This window comes from Aquarana catesbeiana, linkage group LG08 (assembly GCF_042186555.1).
Source record: "Aquarana catesbeiana isolate 2022-GZ linkage group LG08, ASM4218655v1, whole genome shotgun sequence".
NCBI classification, from domain to species: domain Eukaryota; kingdom Metazoa; phylum Chordata; class Amphibia; order Anura; family Ranidae; genus Aquarana; species Aquarana catesbeiana.
In genome coordinates, this window is record NC_133331.1 from 276,794,946 (window position 1) to 276,813,769 (window position 18,824).

Here is an 18,824-nt window from a genome sequence, read left to right on the forward strand (position 1 = left end):
TCTGTATGGCTGAGATCGCATCGCACAGAGATCGCATGTGATTTGCAGCGGTGCGAATCACATGCGATGTCGGACATCGCACCAGTGGGAACCGGCCCTTATTGTCAAAGCTTAATTGAACAAGCTGAAGTTAGAAGCTGATTGGTTACTATGCACAGCTGCACCACATTCTGTGTTCACCAGTTTTAGTGAATCCCCTGCTGTATGTGTAGATGCTACCTCAGACCTGGCTGCCTCTGACCGATCCAGTCGCCACTATTGATCAGGAACCAATCACAGCAGTTTTCAATCATGTAATTATGATGTGCGTTATGACTTTGAGATCACACTCAGGCTGGAGGCTTCATTCACAAAATAAGCCTTTAGCTTGCAGGTACCACTGAAGCCTGTAGATCAGGGGTCTCAAACTGGCGGCCCTCCAGCAGTTGCAGAACTACAAGTCCCATCATGCCTGTGGGAGTCATGCTTGTAACTGTCAGCCTTGCAATGCCTCATGGGACTTGTAGTTCTGCAACAGCTAGAGGGCCACCAGCTTGAGACCCCTGCTGTAGATGGTAGTGTGTCCCTATTTAATTTAATAGAGCTTTCTTTTGCTGGTATTTAATCACTGCTAGGTCTTTTATTTTTTGTGCTATAAAAGAAAAAAGACTGAAAATTCTTTAAAAAAATGCATTTTCCTTTGTTTCTGTTATAAAATTTAGCAAATTAGTAATTTTTCTTAATACATTTTGGCCAAAATTTATACTGCTATATATCTTTGCTAAAAATAACCCAAATTGGTGTAGATTATTTGGTATTTGTGAAAATTACACAAGCTATGATGCCAATCTCTGAAAATTGATCACACCTGAAGTACTGACAGTCTATCTCATTTCTTTTGACCCTAACAAGCCAGGACAGTTCAAATACCCCCCAAATGACCCCTTTTTGAAAGTAGACATTCCAAGGTATTTAGTAAGAGGTATGATGAGTTTTTTGAAGTTGTAATTTTTTTTTTTTTTTTTGCATAAACATTTTATTGAGAAAATACAAACTTAGCATATACAGCAAAAGGGCAAGTTCCGCTTTAAGCACTCCTCCCCCCCGAATATGCCACATTTGGCATGTCATTTTTTTTGGGGGGGGAGCAGGTACCTGGTTTTGACAGGTACCTGCTTCCACTTCCGCTCGACCTGCCTCCCCCTCCCTCCTTGCAATCTTCTGGGGCACGTCACAGGTCCCGGAAGATTTCCCAACCAATGAGAAGGCGCTGCGTGACTCGCGCGTGTGCAGTGTGCACGCGGGTGTGAAGCCGCAAGCTGTCACAGCCGGGTGCCCACACTTGCAATGCCGGCACCGTGGAGAGGCGAGGGAGAGAAGTGAGGGTTCGGGTAGCTACATCTCTGACCGTAGGACAGGTGAGTGTGTGTTTATTAAAAGTAAACACAACATTTTGTGGAACTCCGCTCTAACTATTAGCAGTGTAACTATACGTATTTTCTAAATGTTCAGAACACTGTGTTAACTTTATTTTACACTTTATGTGACCGCATGTGTGGCTTTTACAGTTGGAGCTAGCAAAGGAAATACACCAGAAAGATGTTCCAGTCCCCCTAATTCACTGGAAAGAGATCTCCAACTCCCGCTGGATTACCAGGTAAATGGATTTGGGGGTCTTCTGAGATATTGAAGTGGTGGTGTCAGAAAGTGAAACAGCTCCTTATTTGGTGTCAGTGTCAGCAGCAACTCCTGAACAATCAATGGTTTTCATATGCAGTAAACGTACCTTAACACAAGCCATCCCTGCCCTCTGTGGTTGTGTGCACTGTAGTAGAGCAACTCCTCCTCAAATTTCCCAGGAGAAGCACTGGAATCGTTCTTTCAGCAGCTCAGCTGCTTTCTCTGTCCTCAAAATATATTTGAATCCACTCTGGCCCCAATCCTCTGAAATTCTAGTCATACCTGCACAATACGACTTATAGACATACAGTATCTCACAAAAGTGAGTACACCCCTCACATTTTTGTAAATATTTTATTATATCTTTTTATGTGACAACACTGAAGAAATGACACTTTACTACAATGTAAAGTAGTGAGTGTACAGCTTGTATAACAGTGTAAATTTGCTGTGCCCTCAAAATAACTCAACACACAGCCATTAATGTCTAAACTGCTAGCAACAAAAGTGAGTACACCCCTCAGTGAAAATATCCAAATTGGGCCCAATTAGCCATTTTGCCCTCCCCAGTGTCATGTGACTCGTTAGTGTTACAAGGTCTCAAGTGTGAATGGAGAGCAGTTGTGTTAAATTTGGTGTTATCGCTCTCACTCTCTCATACTGGTCACTGGAAGTTCAACATGGCACCTCATGGCAAAGAACTCTCTGAGGATCTGAAAAAAAAATGGTTGCTCTACAAAGATATGACCTAGGCTATAAGAATATTGCCAAGACCCTGAAACTGAGCTTCAGCATGGTGACCAAGACCATACAGCGGTTTGAAGTTGAGTGCACGTGCTCAGCGTCATATCCAGAGATTGTCTTTGGGAAATAGATGTATGAGTGCTGCCAGCATTGCTGCAGAGGTTGAAGGGGTGGGGGGTCAGCCTGTCAGTGCTCAGACCATACACTGCACACTGCATCAAACTGGTGATGCACAAGAAAGCCCGCAAACAGTTTAATTAAGACAAGCAGACTAAGGGTATGGATTATGGATATGGAGCCATGTCCTGTGGTCTGATGAGACCAAGATAAACTTATTTGGTTCAGATGGTGTCAAGCGTGTGTGGCGGCAACCAGATGATAAGTTCAAAGACAAGTGTGTCAAGCATGGTGGTGGGAGTGTCATGGTCTGGGGCTGCATGAGTGCTGCCGGCACTGGGGAGCTACAGTTCATTGAGGGAACCATGAATGCCAACATGTACTGTGACATACTGAAGCAGAGCATGATCCCCTCAGTTTGGAGACTGGGCCACAGGTAAATATTCCAACATGATAACGACCCCAAACACACCTACGAGAGGACCACTGCCTTGCTAAAGAAGCTAAGGGTAAAGGTGATGGACTATCCAAGCATGTCTCCAGACCTAAACCCTATTGAGCATCTGTGGGGCATTCTCAAACGGAAGGCGGACGAGCGCAAGGTCTCTAACATCCACCAGCTCTGTGATGTCATCATGGAGGAGTGAAAAAGGACTCCAGTGGCAACCTATGAAGCTCTGGTGAACTCCATGCCCAAGAGGGTTAAGGCAGTGCTGGAAAATAATGGTGGCCACACAAAATATTGACACTTTTGCTCCTAATTTGGACATTTTCACTTAGGGGTGTACTCACTTTTGTTGCCAGCAGTTTAGACAATAATGGCTGTGTGTTGAGTTATTTTGAGGGGACAGCAAATTTACACTGTTATACAAGCTGAACACTCACTACTTTACATTGTAGTAAAGTGTCATTTCTTTAGTGTTGTCACATGAAAAAATATAATAAAATATTTACAAAAATGTGAGGGGTGTACTCACTTTTGTGAGATACTGTATATAGTGTAACTAAACTTGGGCAATGGCTGGATACAAGTCTATTGGGTCTCACTTCAAGCTATTGACACAGAGAAGTAATGTACTGCAATTTTTCAAAAAAACAGTCAGACATAATAGGTTAGGTCAAAGACATGTTTGAGACTAGCATAATGACCACCAATGTAAGCTGCAAATTGATACAGTTGTCTGAACCAGACACCTCTAATATCCTGCACTGTATGCCCCTATGCCTGTTTTTTGGACTCCCCATGGAGGTTAACGGTTTTTAGGCCTCATTCACACTTGCTGTTGCGCAATTTCTGGCAGCAAAAATCAAAGGCTTTCTGTGGCTAGAATATCAGATGTTTGTGAAGAGCTGCTGATAGTGGCAGTTTGCATATCCAGACATTATCTTCAGTTAGGGATAGATGTTTGTCCCCAGATGCCGTCTGTCTGTCATCTGCTATTTTTCCCTAACTGATCATCTGTCCCTAACTTTGGGTAAACAGTGGCTGTTCTATTAAATCCAAACAGCCACGGACAGCTGCGGCTACCGTCAGCCTGTCATTGCCTTGTGTAGGCTGAGCCCCTGCAGCTATTCACAAACACCTGTCATTCTGGCCAATAAAAGCCTCTGACTCTTGCTGCCAGAATTGACACTATAGCCCTAATCGTAAAATTAGACTTGGGAAACTTAACATTAATAATTCACCGGGACCGGATGGCTTGCACCCAAGGGTACTTTGGGAACTCAGTCAAGTAATTGCCAGACCATTGTTCCTAATTTTTACTGACAGTCTACTGACTGGAATGGTACCAGCCGATTGGAGAAAAGCCAATGTAGCAGCAATATTTAAAAAGGGCCCAAAATACATCCCTGGGAATTAAAGACCAGTTAGCCTAACATCAATAGTATGCAAGCTCTTGGAGGGGATTATAAGTGACTATATACAAGATTTTAGTATTGGGAACGGTATCATTAGCAGTAATCAGAAGGCTTGTAGATGTGGTGTATCTGGATTTTGCAAAAGCATTTGACAGCTCCCCATAAACCAGGGGTCTCAAACTGGCGGCCCTCCAGCTGTTGCGAAACTACAAGACCTATCATGTCTCTGCCTATGGGTTTCATGCTTGTAACTGTCAGCCTTGCAATGCCTCATGGGACTTGTAGTTTTGCAACAGCTGGAGGGCCACCAGTTTGAGACCCCTGCCATAAACGTTTACTGTACAAAATAAGGTCCGTTGGCATGGACCATAGCGTGAGGACATGGATTGAAAACTGTCTACAAGGGCGAGTTCAGAGGGTGGTGATAAATGGGGAGTACTCAGAATGATCTGGGGTGGGTAGTGGGGTCCCCCAGGGTTCTGTGCTGGGACCAATCCTATTTAATTTGTTCATAAACGACCTGGAGGATGGGATAAACAGTTCAATCTCTGTATTTGCAGATGATACTAAGCTAAGCAGGGCAATAACTTCTCCGCAGGATGTGGAAACCTTGCAAAAAGATTTGAACAATTTAATGGGGTGGGCAACTACATGGCAAATGAGATTTATTGTACAAAAATAATGCATTTGGGTGGCAAAAATATGAATGCAATCTATACACTGGGGGGAGAACCTCTGGGGAAACCTAGGATGGAAAAGGACCTGGGGGTCCTAGTAGATGATAGGCTCAGCAATGGCATGCAATGCCAAGCTGCCGCTAATGAAGCAAACAGAATATTGGCATGCATTAAAAAGGGGATCAATTCCGGAGATAAAGCGATAATTCTCCCACTCTACAAGACTCTGGTCCAGCCACACCTAGAGTATGCTGTCCAGTTCTGGGCACCAGTCCTCAGGAAGGATGTACTGGAAATGGAGCGAATACAATGAAGGGCAGCAAAGCTAATAAAGGGTCTGGAGGATCTTAGTTATGAGGAAAGGTTGCGAGCACTGAACTTATTCTCTCTGGAGAAGAGACGCTTGAGAGGGGATATGATTTCAATTTACAAATACTGTACTGGTGACCCCACAATAGGGATAAAACTTTTTCGCAGAAGGGAGTTTAACAAGACACATGGCCACTCATTAAAATTAGAAGAAAAGAGGTTTAACCCTAAACTGCATAGAGGGTTCTTTAAGAGCGGCAAGGATGTGGAATTCCCTTCCACAGGCGGTGGTCTCAGCGGGGAGCATCGATAGTTTAAAAAAACTATTAGATAATCACCTGAACGACCACAATATACAGGGATATACAATGTAATACTGACATATAATCACACACATAGTTTGGACTTGTGTCTTTTTTCAACCTCACGCACTATGTAACTATGTATTAAAGTGGATCTTCACTGCATCTGAGTACCACAAACCAGAAACACAATTTAGTTCATTTTTAATATTCAAAGCAAACTCCCCCATCCATCCATGTCTCTATGCTTTATTTTGTTGGGAAATCGCTTTGAAAAACACCCCCTTAGTATTTCTGGCCAAGGCCATCTTGCGTAAGGACAAATTATTTATGTATCATTTACTTACTGGAATCCATCTGACCTTAGCTCAAGCATGCATGCAGGAGAGTGTGCTTGAGAAAACCCCTTTCCCCCTCCTCCCCCCTGAAGACTCCTGCAATGTATGACATCATCTTCCTAGGCAATAAACCAGGAAGTAACTGAAGAAATAAAAAAAAAGGTTTAATAAAAAAGAAAATATGATATACTTTCCTATCTAATTTACTAATGCTAGTAGCATAAGGATAATCAGTAGCATAAAAATAATCAATGTTGATTGAGAGAGTGAAATTCTGTTTCGTTTTTCTTTACTTGCAGAAAATGTACTTAAATCGGTAGTAAAAAAAAACCAGCAAGACGATGGCATAATGTGGTAGTATGTACAGTTGTGCTCAAAAGTTTGCATACCCTGGCAGAAATTGTGAAATTTTGGCATTAGTATTGAAAATATGACTGTTCATGCCAAAAAACGGTCTTTTATTTAAGGATAGCAATCACATGAAGCCATTTATTATCACATAGTTTTTTGGATCCTTTTTAAATCATAATGATAAGAGAAATCAACCAAATGGCCCTATCCCCTACTCTTGCTACCTTCAGGCAATCCCTGAAAACTCATCTCTTCAGGAAAGCCTATCACGTCTCCAACTAATCTCCTACCACTTCCACCAGCTCATTCCCCACAGTTACAACCTTTTGTACCACCTGCCCCACCCTATTAGATTGTAAGCTCTTCTGAGCAGGGCCCTCTTAATCCTATTGTATTGTATTGTATTGTATTATAACTGTATTGTCTCCCTTTTATATTGTAAAGCGCTGCGTAAACTGTTGGCGCTATATAAATCCTGAATAATAATAATAATAATAATAAAAATGGCATTGATAAAAAATTTACATACCCTGGAATGTTTGGCTTTGGTACAGACACAAAAGGTGGCACACACAGGTTAACCACTTCAGCCCCGGAAGGATTTACCTCTTTCCTGACCAGAGCATTTTTTTGCGATTCGACACTGCGTCGCTTTAGCTGACAATTGCGCGGTCGTGCAACGTTGTACCCAAACAAAATTGAGGTCCTTTTTTTTCCCACAAATAAGGCTTTCTTTTGGTGGTATTTGATCACCTCTGCGGTTTTTATTTTTTGCGCTATAAACAAAAAAAGACATTTTTGTTAAAAAAAAAGCAATATTTTTTACTTTTTGCTATAATAAATATCCCCAAAAATATATTAAAAAAAAACAAATTTTTTTCCTCAGTTTAGGCCTATATGTTTCTTCTACATATTTTTGGTAAAAAAAAAAAATCGCAATAAGTGTATATTGATTGGTTTGCGTAAAAGTTATAGTGTCTACAAAATAGGGGATAGATTTATAGCATTTTTATTATGCTTTTTTTTTTTTTTACTGGTAATGGCGGCAATCTGTGATTTTTATCGGGACTGTGACATTATGGCGGACACATTGGACACTTTTGACACTATTTTGGGACCATTGTCATTTATACAGTGATCAGTGCGATAAATAGCCACTGATTACTGTATAAATGACACTGGCAGGGAAGGGGTTAAACATCAGGGGGCAATCAAGGGGTTAAGTGTGTCCTAGGGAGTGATTCTAACTGTGGGGGGAGGGGCTACCACTGACATGACAGTAATCACTGCTCCCGATGACAGGGAGCAGTAGATCCCTGTCATGTCACTAGGCAGAACAGGGAAATGCCTTGTTTACATAGGCATCTCCCCGTTCTGCCTCTCCTTAGCGGGTCTCTGGTGAACATCGAGTTTGCGGGACCCACGGGCATGATCCCATGGCATGCGGCGGACGCACGCCCAAAAGGCGGCTATTTCAAAGGGACGTACAGGTACGCCCATTTGCCTGTACGAGCCATTCTGCCGACGTATATGTGTGTGCGGCAGTCGGCAAGTGGTTAAAATGGCAATAGTCAATGAGTTTGTTAGCTCTCACATGGATGCCCTAAGCAGGCTAAACACTGAGCGAGCCATGAGGAGGTAGAAAAGAACAGTGAAAAGACCTGCATAACAAGGTAATGAAACTTTACAAAGATGGAAAAGGATATAAAAAGATATCCAAAGCCTTGAATATGCCAGTCAGTACTGTTCAATCACTTAATAAGAAGTGGAAATTTTCGGGATCTCTTGATACCAAGCCAAGGTCAGGTAGATCAAGAAAGATTTCAGCCACAACTGCCACAGGAACTGTTCGAGATACAAAGAAAAACCCACAGGTAGCCTCAGGAGAAATACAGGCTGCTCTGGAAAAAAGATGGTGTGGTTGTTTTTAAGGAGCACAATACGATGATACTTGAATAAAAAAGAGCTGCATGGTCAAGTTGCCAGAAAGAAGCCTTTACTGTACAAGTTCCACAAAAAAGCCTGGTTACAATATGCCCAACAACACCCTGACATGCCTCATTGGCTTTTTTGTGGCACTGGCACGGTAAAGGCAGCTCAACCATGCAGCTCTTTTTTGTTAAAGTATCGTTGAATTGTGCTCCTTAAAAACAACCACACCGTCTTTTTGGAGAGCAGCCTGTATTTCTCCTGCGGTTACCTGTGGGTTTTTCTTTGTATCCTTGGCAATTCTTCCGCCAGTTGTGGCTGCAATCTTTCTTGGTCTACCTGACCTTGGCTTGGTATCAAAAGAGCCCCTATGTTTCCACTTCTTAGTAAGTGATTAAACAGTACTGACTGGCATATTCAAGGCTTTGGATATCTTTTTATATTCTTTTGCACCTTTGTAACGTTTCATTACCTTGTTACGCAGGTCTTTTGACTGTTCTTTTCTACCTCCACATGGCTCAGTGTCTTGGAGCGCATGCACTGGTGACGTCAGCGGCTGCATGCAGTGTGAATATCTCCTAAACCATGCAAGTTTAGGAGATAATCACTATACCTACAGATAAGCCTTATTATATACTTACCTGTAGGTACAAGTACAAAAAACAAAACAAAAAAACTTTACTCTAACTTGGGAAAAAAACAAATGCAGCCACCACATCTATGGACTGGTGAGGAGGAATGTATTACATTTTAGTTCTTGGGTTTAGATATGCTTTAGGAAGTGTGATGTAACTGATTTTGTTGCATGATCTCATGCATTGTAACCATAGTCTATGTAACTTGCTGTCTATTGTTTTGTGGTATTCAGGATGTAAAAACGATTAAAGTTGAAGAGGATAAAGATGCGGACATGAGGAGCGATGAACTATATAAGGAGGAGGAAATTCCTCCAGAGATCAGAACAGGTGAGTAAAAATTGCTTAATCCCTTCCTGGCGGTTGTACACTGGGTGGGGCTTATTCTGTTCTCTCATATACATGCATATCTGTTTTGTATGGAGACCATGATGTTGTGCACCTCCAGAGCTGTCATCGATAGCATGTGGTCATAGAATGATGATCAGAAACTGGTAGGATGGGCTCCTCCTCAAATGATCACTGTGAAAGCCATTCACAATGATCACATAATAAAGAAGTCCATAAAGGCAAAATGCACACACACACTTTTGTTTCTGGGCCCTAAAATGGATACAGAGGAAAAAATAATACATGTGGTATCCCCATGCACGTCAGGAAGAGGAAAATTTATTTTGGGTTGTTTTTAGTGGTGGGTCATGGTAGTTGCAAGAAATACAGTATATAGTTAGGCTTCATGCACTCTTCAGCTCTTTTAAACTCATTTCTCTTGAAAAGAGAAGGCAGAGTCAAGAACACGCCTAAAGCAGCGAATTTTCAAAAACATTTAGACACATTTAGGCACGTCAAGCGTTCTAGTGTTCATTTCATTGACTAGAATATTAAAGCGGTTGTATACCGCTGGATTTATTTTTTCTCCCTGCAAGGCATACTAGCACATTATGTGAAACTTACCTTAAAATGAAGCTCTCCAGTGCCGCAATGTCAGCGTTGCAGCTGCTTCCATCTTCACCCGTCTTGCTTCCGGGTTCGCAGGCTTCGGCTGCGATGATGTCACTCACGCGCATGTGCACAGGAGCTCAGAAGGAACACCACGGGTGGCCGTTTCTTCAGAGCGCATGCGCCAGTAATGTCACTGGCTGCATGTAATGTAAATATCTCTTAAACGGTGCACATTTAGGAGATACAGTATTTACACTACCTATAGGTAAGCCTTATTATATGCTTACCTATATGTAAAAGTCAGTAAAGGAAGTTTACTTCCTCTTTAACCACTTCAGCCCCGGATGAATTTACCCTCTTCCTGACCAGGCCATTTTTTGCGAAACGGCACTGCGTCGATTTAACTGACAACTGCGCGGTTGTGAAACGTTTTACCCAAACAACATTTGTCTTCTTTTTTTTTTCCCACAAATAGAGGTTTCTTTTGGTGGTGTTTGATCACCTCTGCGGTTTTTATTTTTTGCACTATAAACAAAAGAAGAGCGACAATTTTGAAAAAAACACAATCTTTTTTACTTTTTGCTATAATAAATATCCCAAATTAAAAAAAATAAAAATAAATAAATTTCCTTATCAGTTTAGGCCAATATGTATTCTTCTACATATTTTTGGTAAAAAAAATCGCAATAAGCGTATATTGATTGCTTTGCGCAAAAGTTATAGCATCTACAAAATTGGAGATAGATTTATGGCATTTTTATATACCGTATTTATCGGCGTATAACACGCACCCCAAGTTTAGGAGGGATTTTAAGGAAAAAAACTTTTAGGAGGGAAGTTTAAGGAAAAAAAACTTACATTAAAATGCCCATCAATGCAGCCTTATCGTGTCCATCTGCAGCCTTGCCCAGTGTCCAGTGCAGACTTGTCAGTGCAGCTTTACCCCAGTGCAGAATTGTCAGTGCAGCTTTACCCCAGTGCAGAATTGTCAGTGCAGCTTTGCCCCAGTGCAGCCTTGTCAGTGCAGCCATGTCAGTGCAGCTTTGCCCCAGTGGTCAGTGCAGCTTTGCCCCAGTGGTCAGTGCAGCTTTGCCCCAGTGGTCAGTGCAGCTTTGCCCCAGTGGTCAGTGCAGCTTTGCCCCAGTGGTCAGTGCAGCCTTGCCCCAGTGGTCAGTGCAGCCTTGCCCCAGTGGTCAGTGCAGCCTTGCCCCAGTGGTCAGTGCAGCCTTGCCCCAGTGGTCAGTGCAGCCTTGCCCCAGTGGTCAGTGCAGCCTTGCCCCAGTGGTCAGTGCAGCTTTGCCCCAGTGGTCAGTGCAGCCTTGCCCCAGTGGTCAGTGCAGCCTTGCCCCCAGTGTCCATTACATGCTTGGACAGATCGCTTGAAAGATCACCGCCGACATACACATAGCATGTAGTTTTAAATATGGCGCCGCGGAGTTCGGAGGGACTCGGCGGAGCTGACTGAGCGCCGCCGAGATACACATAGTCGAATGTACTCGGCTCTTTCCGGCGCCGCTCACAGTCCCGCCCAGTCCCGCCCTATGATGGACATAACACAGGTCCAATGGCGGGACTGGGCGTGACTGTGAGCGGTGCCGGAAAGAGCCGAGTACATTCGACTATGTGTATCTCGGCGGCACTCGTTCAGCTCCGCCGAGTCCCTCCGAACTCCGCAGCGCCATATTTAAAACTACACGCTATGTGAATGTCGGCTGCGATCGCAGCGATCGCTCCGATAGATCACAGATAGCGGGGATCGACATATAACACGCACCCATTATTTTCCCCTGATTTTAAGGGGAAAAAAGTGCGTGTTATACGCCAATGAATACGGTATTTATTTATTTTTTTCTAGTAATGGCGGCGATCAGCGATTTTTATCGGGACTGCAACATTGCGGCGGACAGATCGGACACTTTTGACACTTTTTTGGGACCATTGACATTTATACAGTGATCAGAGCTAAAAATAGCCACTGATTACTGTGTAAATGTCACTGGAAGGGGTTAACACTAGGGGGTGATCAAGGGGTTAAGTATGTTCCCTAGGTGTGTTTCTAACTGTAAGGGGACAGGACTGACTAGAGGAGGAGCCAGATTGTTGTTCCTACTGAGTAGGAACAGTCGATCTGTTTCTCTTCCCCTGTCAGAACAGGGATTTCTGTTTACAAACACAAATCCTCATTCTGGCTCTCGTGCCCCCCCCCCCCCCATGTGCATCGGGTCCCCCGCCATGCAGTGCGCGCGCCTGCTATGGCTCTTAAAGGAGCCACTGTACATATACGACGATTCACGCTGTCCTCCCCCTTCTCTGTGTGAAGGGGAAGAGAGGTGAGAAGAGATCCAGCGCTGTGTATGGCTGCATCTCTTCTCCTCTCTCTTCCTCTTCACACAGGGACTTGGGCAATGGCTCCTGCTGCTGTCAGTCAAATGCAATGAGAAGGAAGCGGGAGTCTGTGTAGCACTGCTCCATAGACATACAGCTCGGGAGTGAATGTGCACTGTGTGCCCTTATAGCAAGCGGCTTACTATGGGGGCACACAAATAAGAGAAGGAGCCAAGACTGCCGGCAGGGGCCCCTAGAAGAGGCGGTTCAGGGCCGCTATTTGCAAAACCACTGCAAAGAGCAGGTGAGTATAACGTGTTTATTATTTTAATTTTAAAAATGACTTTTAGTAACACTTAAATTTATTCTGGCCATTGAAATGAATGAATGCTCAAGCGCTAAATGCTCCCAGCTTTTTGGTGCGATCACACGTGATTAGGCACCTCAGGTATTTTTAGTGCCATAATGCTCCTCTCCTGAACGTGCAAGTGATGCTATTGTCGCAGAACACACACATTTTAAAAATGTGCCACACTTGTCACCCGAAAAGGAGCGCAAGCTTCTTTTTGGGCAACAAACACGCATAGGGCTGCCCTATGTGCGACATGCAAAATCATGTGCAAATCGTTCAAAAGAATATTGGGAAAGAGTGAATGCAGCCTTAAAGTGTACAGTCTGAGTGCTCACAGAGGGAGGGGAGACTGCAGAAATGCTTTATGTGGACTTCCAAACAAAATGACATGTTGAAGGATACAGAGAGGTTCCCTGTTTCAGTTTTCTTTTGGCTATTATTTTCAAGACCTTTTCTAAACATTTGTTTAACTGGTTTTGTACCCTTCCATGTCTTGTTACCTCCAGATGGACGATACAAAAGGTATAGTATGGAGCAAAGGTCTGTTACCTCTCCAGACAAGACAGAAGATGATACCACCTCTGATTTGTCAGAAGGAAACACTATTACCCAAGATCTTCATCCAGTACTGGTATGTGGTTCCACCACACACAGAGGTTGCTCTTCAGATCCATCACCCACTCTCTCCTACCATACAGTTCCTGTAGGGAATGAAACTTTTCCTTGTTTTGAGTGCGGGAAATCTTTTACAGAGGAGACAGAATTTAGTAAGCACTGTAAAGCTCACACAGTGGAGAAGCCCTATTCCTGTTCCAAGTGTGGAAAATGCTTTACCCAGAAATCAGGTCTTGTCCGTCATCAAAGGACTCACACGGGGGAAAAGCCATTCTCATGTTCCGAATGCAGGAAATGTTTCTCCTGGAAATCGTCTCTCATCATACATGAGAAGGTTCACACAGGGGAGAAGCCTTATTCATGTTCAGAGTGCGGCAAATGTTTCAGCGAAAGATCCAACTTGCTCAACCACGAGAGGACCCACACTTCTGAAAAGCCGTTTTACTGTTCGGAGTGTGGAGAGTGTTTCACACGCAGGGAAACCCTTATCTCGCACCGACGGTCTCACTCAGGGGAGAAGCCATATTCCTGTTCAGAATGCGGCAAATGTTTCTCCTGGAAGTATCAGTTCCTCAGGCATGAGAGAAGCCACCGTGGGGAGAAGCCATATTCCTGTTTAGAATGTGGGAAAAGCTTCACCGAAAGATCAAACCTTTTCCTGCATCAGAAGATTCACGCCAGTGATCGGCCTTACTTGTGTTCTGAGTGTGGGAGAGGTTTTACTAACAAGTCGGCTCTAGTTAGACATCAGAGATCTCATACAGGGGAAAAGCCATATTCCTGCTCTCAGTGCGGCCAGTGTTTTATCTACAGGTCTAGTCTGATTCGACATGAGAGAGTCCACACTGGTGATAACCCGTATTCATGTTCCGAATGTGGGAAAAGCTTTAAGAACAAATCAAATCTGGTAAGGCACAAGAAGGCCCACACTGGAGACCGCCCATACTCGTGCTCTGAATGTGGGAGAGGTTTTATTAATAAATCGGATCTGGTCGTCCATGAGAGGGTCCACACAGGTAATAAACCATATCCGTGTTCCGAATGTGAAAGACGGTTTTCACATAAGTCTTCGTTGGTGGCTCATCTCGTTTCCCACAGGAGGCAAGAAAACCTGTGTCGGGACACAGCTGAGGAAGCGTAGTATGGACTTTTATTCCAAATCAGACTTTTTTTTTTTGTTCAATAAAATTTTTATTGAAATAGCACAAATTATAGCAAAACATACAGAAACAGGTTTACCGTATCACATACAATATGCCAAACATGTGCAATGTTGTAAATTGCTTCTGGACAACAAGTAGCGTCTTTGTAAGCGTAAATCCAGTATAATGATAGAGAACAAGAAAAAAAACCCGTTGTATGTTATGAACAGAAATAATTTTCAGCTCAGAATTTTTCTTCCGAGAGCATTATCAAGGCAGTAACCCAATATAGAGGGGATAGGAAAAACCAAAGACACAAAAGGAAAGAGGAGAAAAGTCATGAGGAGGGGGAAAAGAAGAGAGAGAAAAAAAAGGGGGGAGGGGGTTTGAATAGCAAACATTTCACATAATGGTTATAGGAGCAATTTTCTAATAAGTTTAGGGAAGGTCCATCGGTACAAGATTCACAAGTTAACATATCTATGTATATCCAAAATTGGCACTTTCATGGGAGAAAGAACAACCAAATGAAACCACCACTGTTAGAAATCAGAAATCCAGAACCAAATCAGACTTTTTATTTCAGTTTCCAGCTTTATCTTACTTTAAAGACAAATAGTTTGGCTGTCTACAAGGAATTTATAGACTGGATATGGTTTTATATGATGTCTTTGAACAATTCTTGTATTAATTGAGATTAAGTGATGGTCTCTTACCCTACTCTTCTTAATGTTTCCACCACCTGCCGACTTAGCATAAACATTTAACGCTTGGGTGAACTAAGTGTGCATGTTTATACATAAAACTTTCTTGAGGTCTATGGCTGCCTATTGCAAGAGATTGCAGCTCTAATGGAATTTTACATAATGGTCATCTCAAAAATTGGACAAAAGTTGGTTGTAGATAGTTAAATATTTTCCTGATGATGTCTTTGGCCATACTATAATGGACTGGGCTGGCAGCAAAACTAATTGCAGTGCTTGCCAATGATGCCAGCACGAATGCGATACTTTTTTCCTTTCTTTTTCTGCAAATAAGGAAGAGATCCCGCTTATTTGCAATTTTTTTATTAGGTCAGATAATCTGTGTGTGTGATAACTGAAGAGGTCACAGGTGGCCCAGTGATTGAATAATTCTCGAATTGGCCACCAGTATTAGTAACGACTAGAAATATGGGTGTCCTTACGTGAACATTTTTTAATATATTTATGAAATGCTTATTTGACTTATGTCATGAAAGTGAGTTACATTTAGATCAGATGGCTTTTATAAAACTTTTAAGACTTTTATCTTTTAAACAATTTAAGACTCATCTTAGGGCAAAATTTGAACGTACCCAAATCCCATGCCAGGGATTAGGGTTGATGCTCTAGGCTCCTGTCTGTCCAGGTCTGGTAACTCATGCTGAGAGTGAAGGCTAGAAGAGAGCTTGTCTCGGCTCAGTAGATGCAAGCTAAAAATGAAGGAACACCCCAGGTGCCGCACATCCAGCAAAACCCAGCAGTTTCTGTAGTAAAAGGAGCCTCAGCCCAGAATCCGTTCACGCCATGCCCTGATGCGTTTTGCCCCACCCATGGGGCTTAGTCATGGAGGATGACCCCAATCCTACCCTTTCTCAAAAGTCCTTTAGCCACTTCACCTCGCTATTAGTGACCTTTGTGAAGACCCACGATCCCCTGCTGCAGTCAGAGCCTTTGGCAGACCAGTGTTGTTGCCTCATTTGATGTCATCGTGCCACCCCTCGGGTTTTCAGGAACCTTCTCACTAATGGACCCAATAGCCTTTGTTGTTGCCTGGTGACATGGGCACCTCCCATTGGGTTCATTGGTGAGGAGACCAGTGATTCAATGCTGCGCTCTAGGCCTGCCATCGAACTAGTTACCGGCCTTTGTAGTGACATCATCATGTCTCCGCAGTCTTCTGAAACATATGAGGACCCTGCCATTGGACAGCCAATGGGAAGTGTCCATGCCACCCAGGCAGATAACTGAACATTCAGAGATGAACCCTCCCACTCTGTGGATTAAGGGAAGCATTTGGGTCATTTAGCTCAGTTACTTTAATCCCTTGCCAATGAGGCAGAAGTGGGCTTTCCGATCATGTGACCGTGGTGATTGGCTGTCACAGCAGTCACATGATCGGACGCTCCTGATCGTACGTATGCTTCAGGAGCTGCCCATGGCAGCTTAGTTACTGTGCTGAGAGCATGCAGTTAGCGCACTCTCAGCACAGAAAAGCCATTTCCCATGGCCGCATATGTGCGGTGGCTCAGCATTAGAGTCCAGCTGCTGCATATGTGCATATGGCCAGTGAGAACAGGTTAAAGCTGAACTCCAGTTGTATGGACTCCGATCCCTGACAGTCAGTCATGGTGGGCATATGACCATAAACCCCACCCCGCCTCCTGGCATCAGAAACCCCTTAAAGGCTCGGGAGGCGCTGGTGTTAAGGGGTTAATTAGCTTATTCATGAGGTATAGGGAGGAACCATTGGAATTAGCAGCTAGACGTGGAATGGTGGTAATGACATTTAGTGGGGGTTAAACTTGGCTGAAGATGAGCTTAAAAGCGAAGTCCAGCCAAAGTTTGTTTTGCTGGGCTTCACCTATGGATCACAGGAGTGCAATACGTTTTGCACTCCTGTGACCTGTTTTCAGCAGAGAGCGGACTGAAGTCTGCTCTCTGCTGGCGTAACAGAAATCAGTCCAGGCACCGCGTCATCCCAACAATGGGAGTGTGGATCTTCCAGATCCCTGGACTGACACCCATCTCAGCCTCTTATGCCGCGTACACACGGTCGGACTTTTCGTCTACAAAAGTCCGACAGACTTCCGGCGGACTTTCGGCGGACTTGCAGCAGACTTTCTAACGAACGGACTTGCCTACACACGACCACACAAAAGTCCGACGGATTCGTACGTGATGACGTACGACCGGACTAAAATAAGGAAGTTCATAGCCAGTAGCCAATAGCTGCCCTAGCATGGGTTTTTGTCCGTCGGACTAGCACACAGACGAGCGGATTTCGGGTCCGTCGTAGTTACGACGTAAAGATTTGAAGCATGTTTCAAATCTAAAGTCCGTCGGATTTGAGGCTGAAAAAGTCTGCTGAAAGTCCGGAGAAGCCCACACACGAACGGATTACCAGCCAGCTTTAGTCCGTCGGCGTCCGTTGGACTTTTGTAGACGAAAAGTCCGACCGTGTGTACGCGGCATTAGTGAGTCACTGAGAGCCTGAGACGCCCGCTCCCCACCCCTCCACAGCTCAGCGCTCCAGTGAGCGAGGAGGGAGCAGAGCGGAGAGCTGCTGATTGACAGTCGTCAGCTCTCTGCTCGGGGAGCTGTGAGAACCGAGCGATCAGCGATGTTCGATCACTCGGTTCTCAGTGCAGAGGTGACAGGGGACAGATGCAGCATCGGCCTGATGCTGCATCCATCTAGGTAAGTATGATTATGGAAAAAACAAACAAACCCATACTTCTCTTTTAAGGGTAATTTTTACTTCATTTCAGTTTACACAGTTTTTTTATTGCTGGTTGTGTAGTTTTGTGTACAAAATGTAGAATATGTTCAGTGTTTTTTCAGTGATACAGTGTTATTGTAATAATGATCAATTCAGGACTTGCCTTGACAAGAATATTTACTACGCCTGAGATGTGAATACCAAGAATAATTATCTGACTTTGTCAATGAGCAATTGATATTATTTTAGTTATAGGTGGGCTAAGTCAGCCCCTGGGTTCCTAAATGTCTTGGTTACTCCAACAATGAGATCTCCTTGCCATCATTCCCAGATTTGTTCCTGTCCACTTGGGTTTTTGGGTGTTTCTGACCACCTTTGTATGTTCCAGCTCCTTCTGTTCCATTTTTCATAATATAAAATAAATAGAAAATCCAGCAGTGATAGTGGAAACCCCAAGGGTACAGCAGCTGTGCAGAGCGGAAAGATAAATGTAGAGTAGTGGTTGTCAATTTATGAGCCAAAGGGGGCCTCAGGTGTGGTCCCTGACATCACCAAAGGGCCACACATAATGTTTAATATATGTAATACTTGAAAGCACTGTCAGAAACTGAAGACCTAGTAGAGAAAATGGGGTTCAGAGAGTGTAAATATGCTACATTCTTGGCTGGGGATGTGCTGCAAAACACAATACAAAACTGGGAACATGTTATATGAGGTGGGGAGGGCCGCACATCACATACCAAAGGGCTGCAGGTTGGGCACCAGGGGTGGTGTTGAGATGTCACCAAGAGTCCCGGACAGGTGGAAGAGACGGTGCTTCATTGCAGAGAATTGGACCCAGGGGATCCTGCCATCTGGCTGTTCCTGGAAGATTTTCTGAGGGCCTCGAGCTTCTCAGTGGATGACTTGAAAGACTCCATTAAGCAGCTTTCCCTAGTGGGTACCATGTCTATCCACATGAAAAGAATCCTATGGTTCAAGAGTTGGTCGGTTTATTAAGTTTGCCGTGAAGGATCTCCACTACCAGTTTGTGGAGGTGCCTTCTGGCCTGTCCACAACACCCAG

At 43.8% G+C, this 18,824-nt stretch overlaps 1 protein-coding gene across 4 annotated transcripts in view; it reads left to right on the forward strand.

Moving 5' to 3' along the window:
* The window catches only part of LOC141106515 (uncharacterized), a 31,205-nt gene extending 14,110 nt beyond the window's left edge, over positions 1-17,095 (forward strand). For all 4 annotated transcript variants that reach the window (XM_073597339.1, XM_073597341.1, XM_073597340.1 and 1 more), the window contains 3 exons: positions 1,548-1,636; positions 9,155-9,251; positions 13,047-17,095. In XM_073597339.1, the coding sequence (XP_073453440.1) occupies positions 1,548-1,636; positions 9,155-9,251; positions 13,047-14,296 (1,436 nt within the window). In that variant the 3' untranslated portion in view covers positions 14,297-17,095. The remainder of the gene's footprint in view (positions 1-1,547; positions 1,637-9,154; positions 9,252-13,046) is intronic.
* The last annotated feature ends 1,729 nt before the right edge of the window (positions 17,096-18,824 follow it).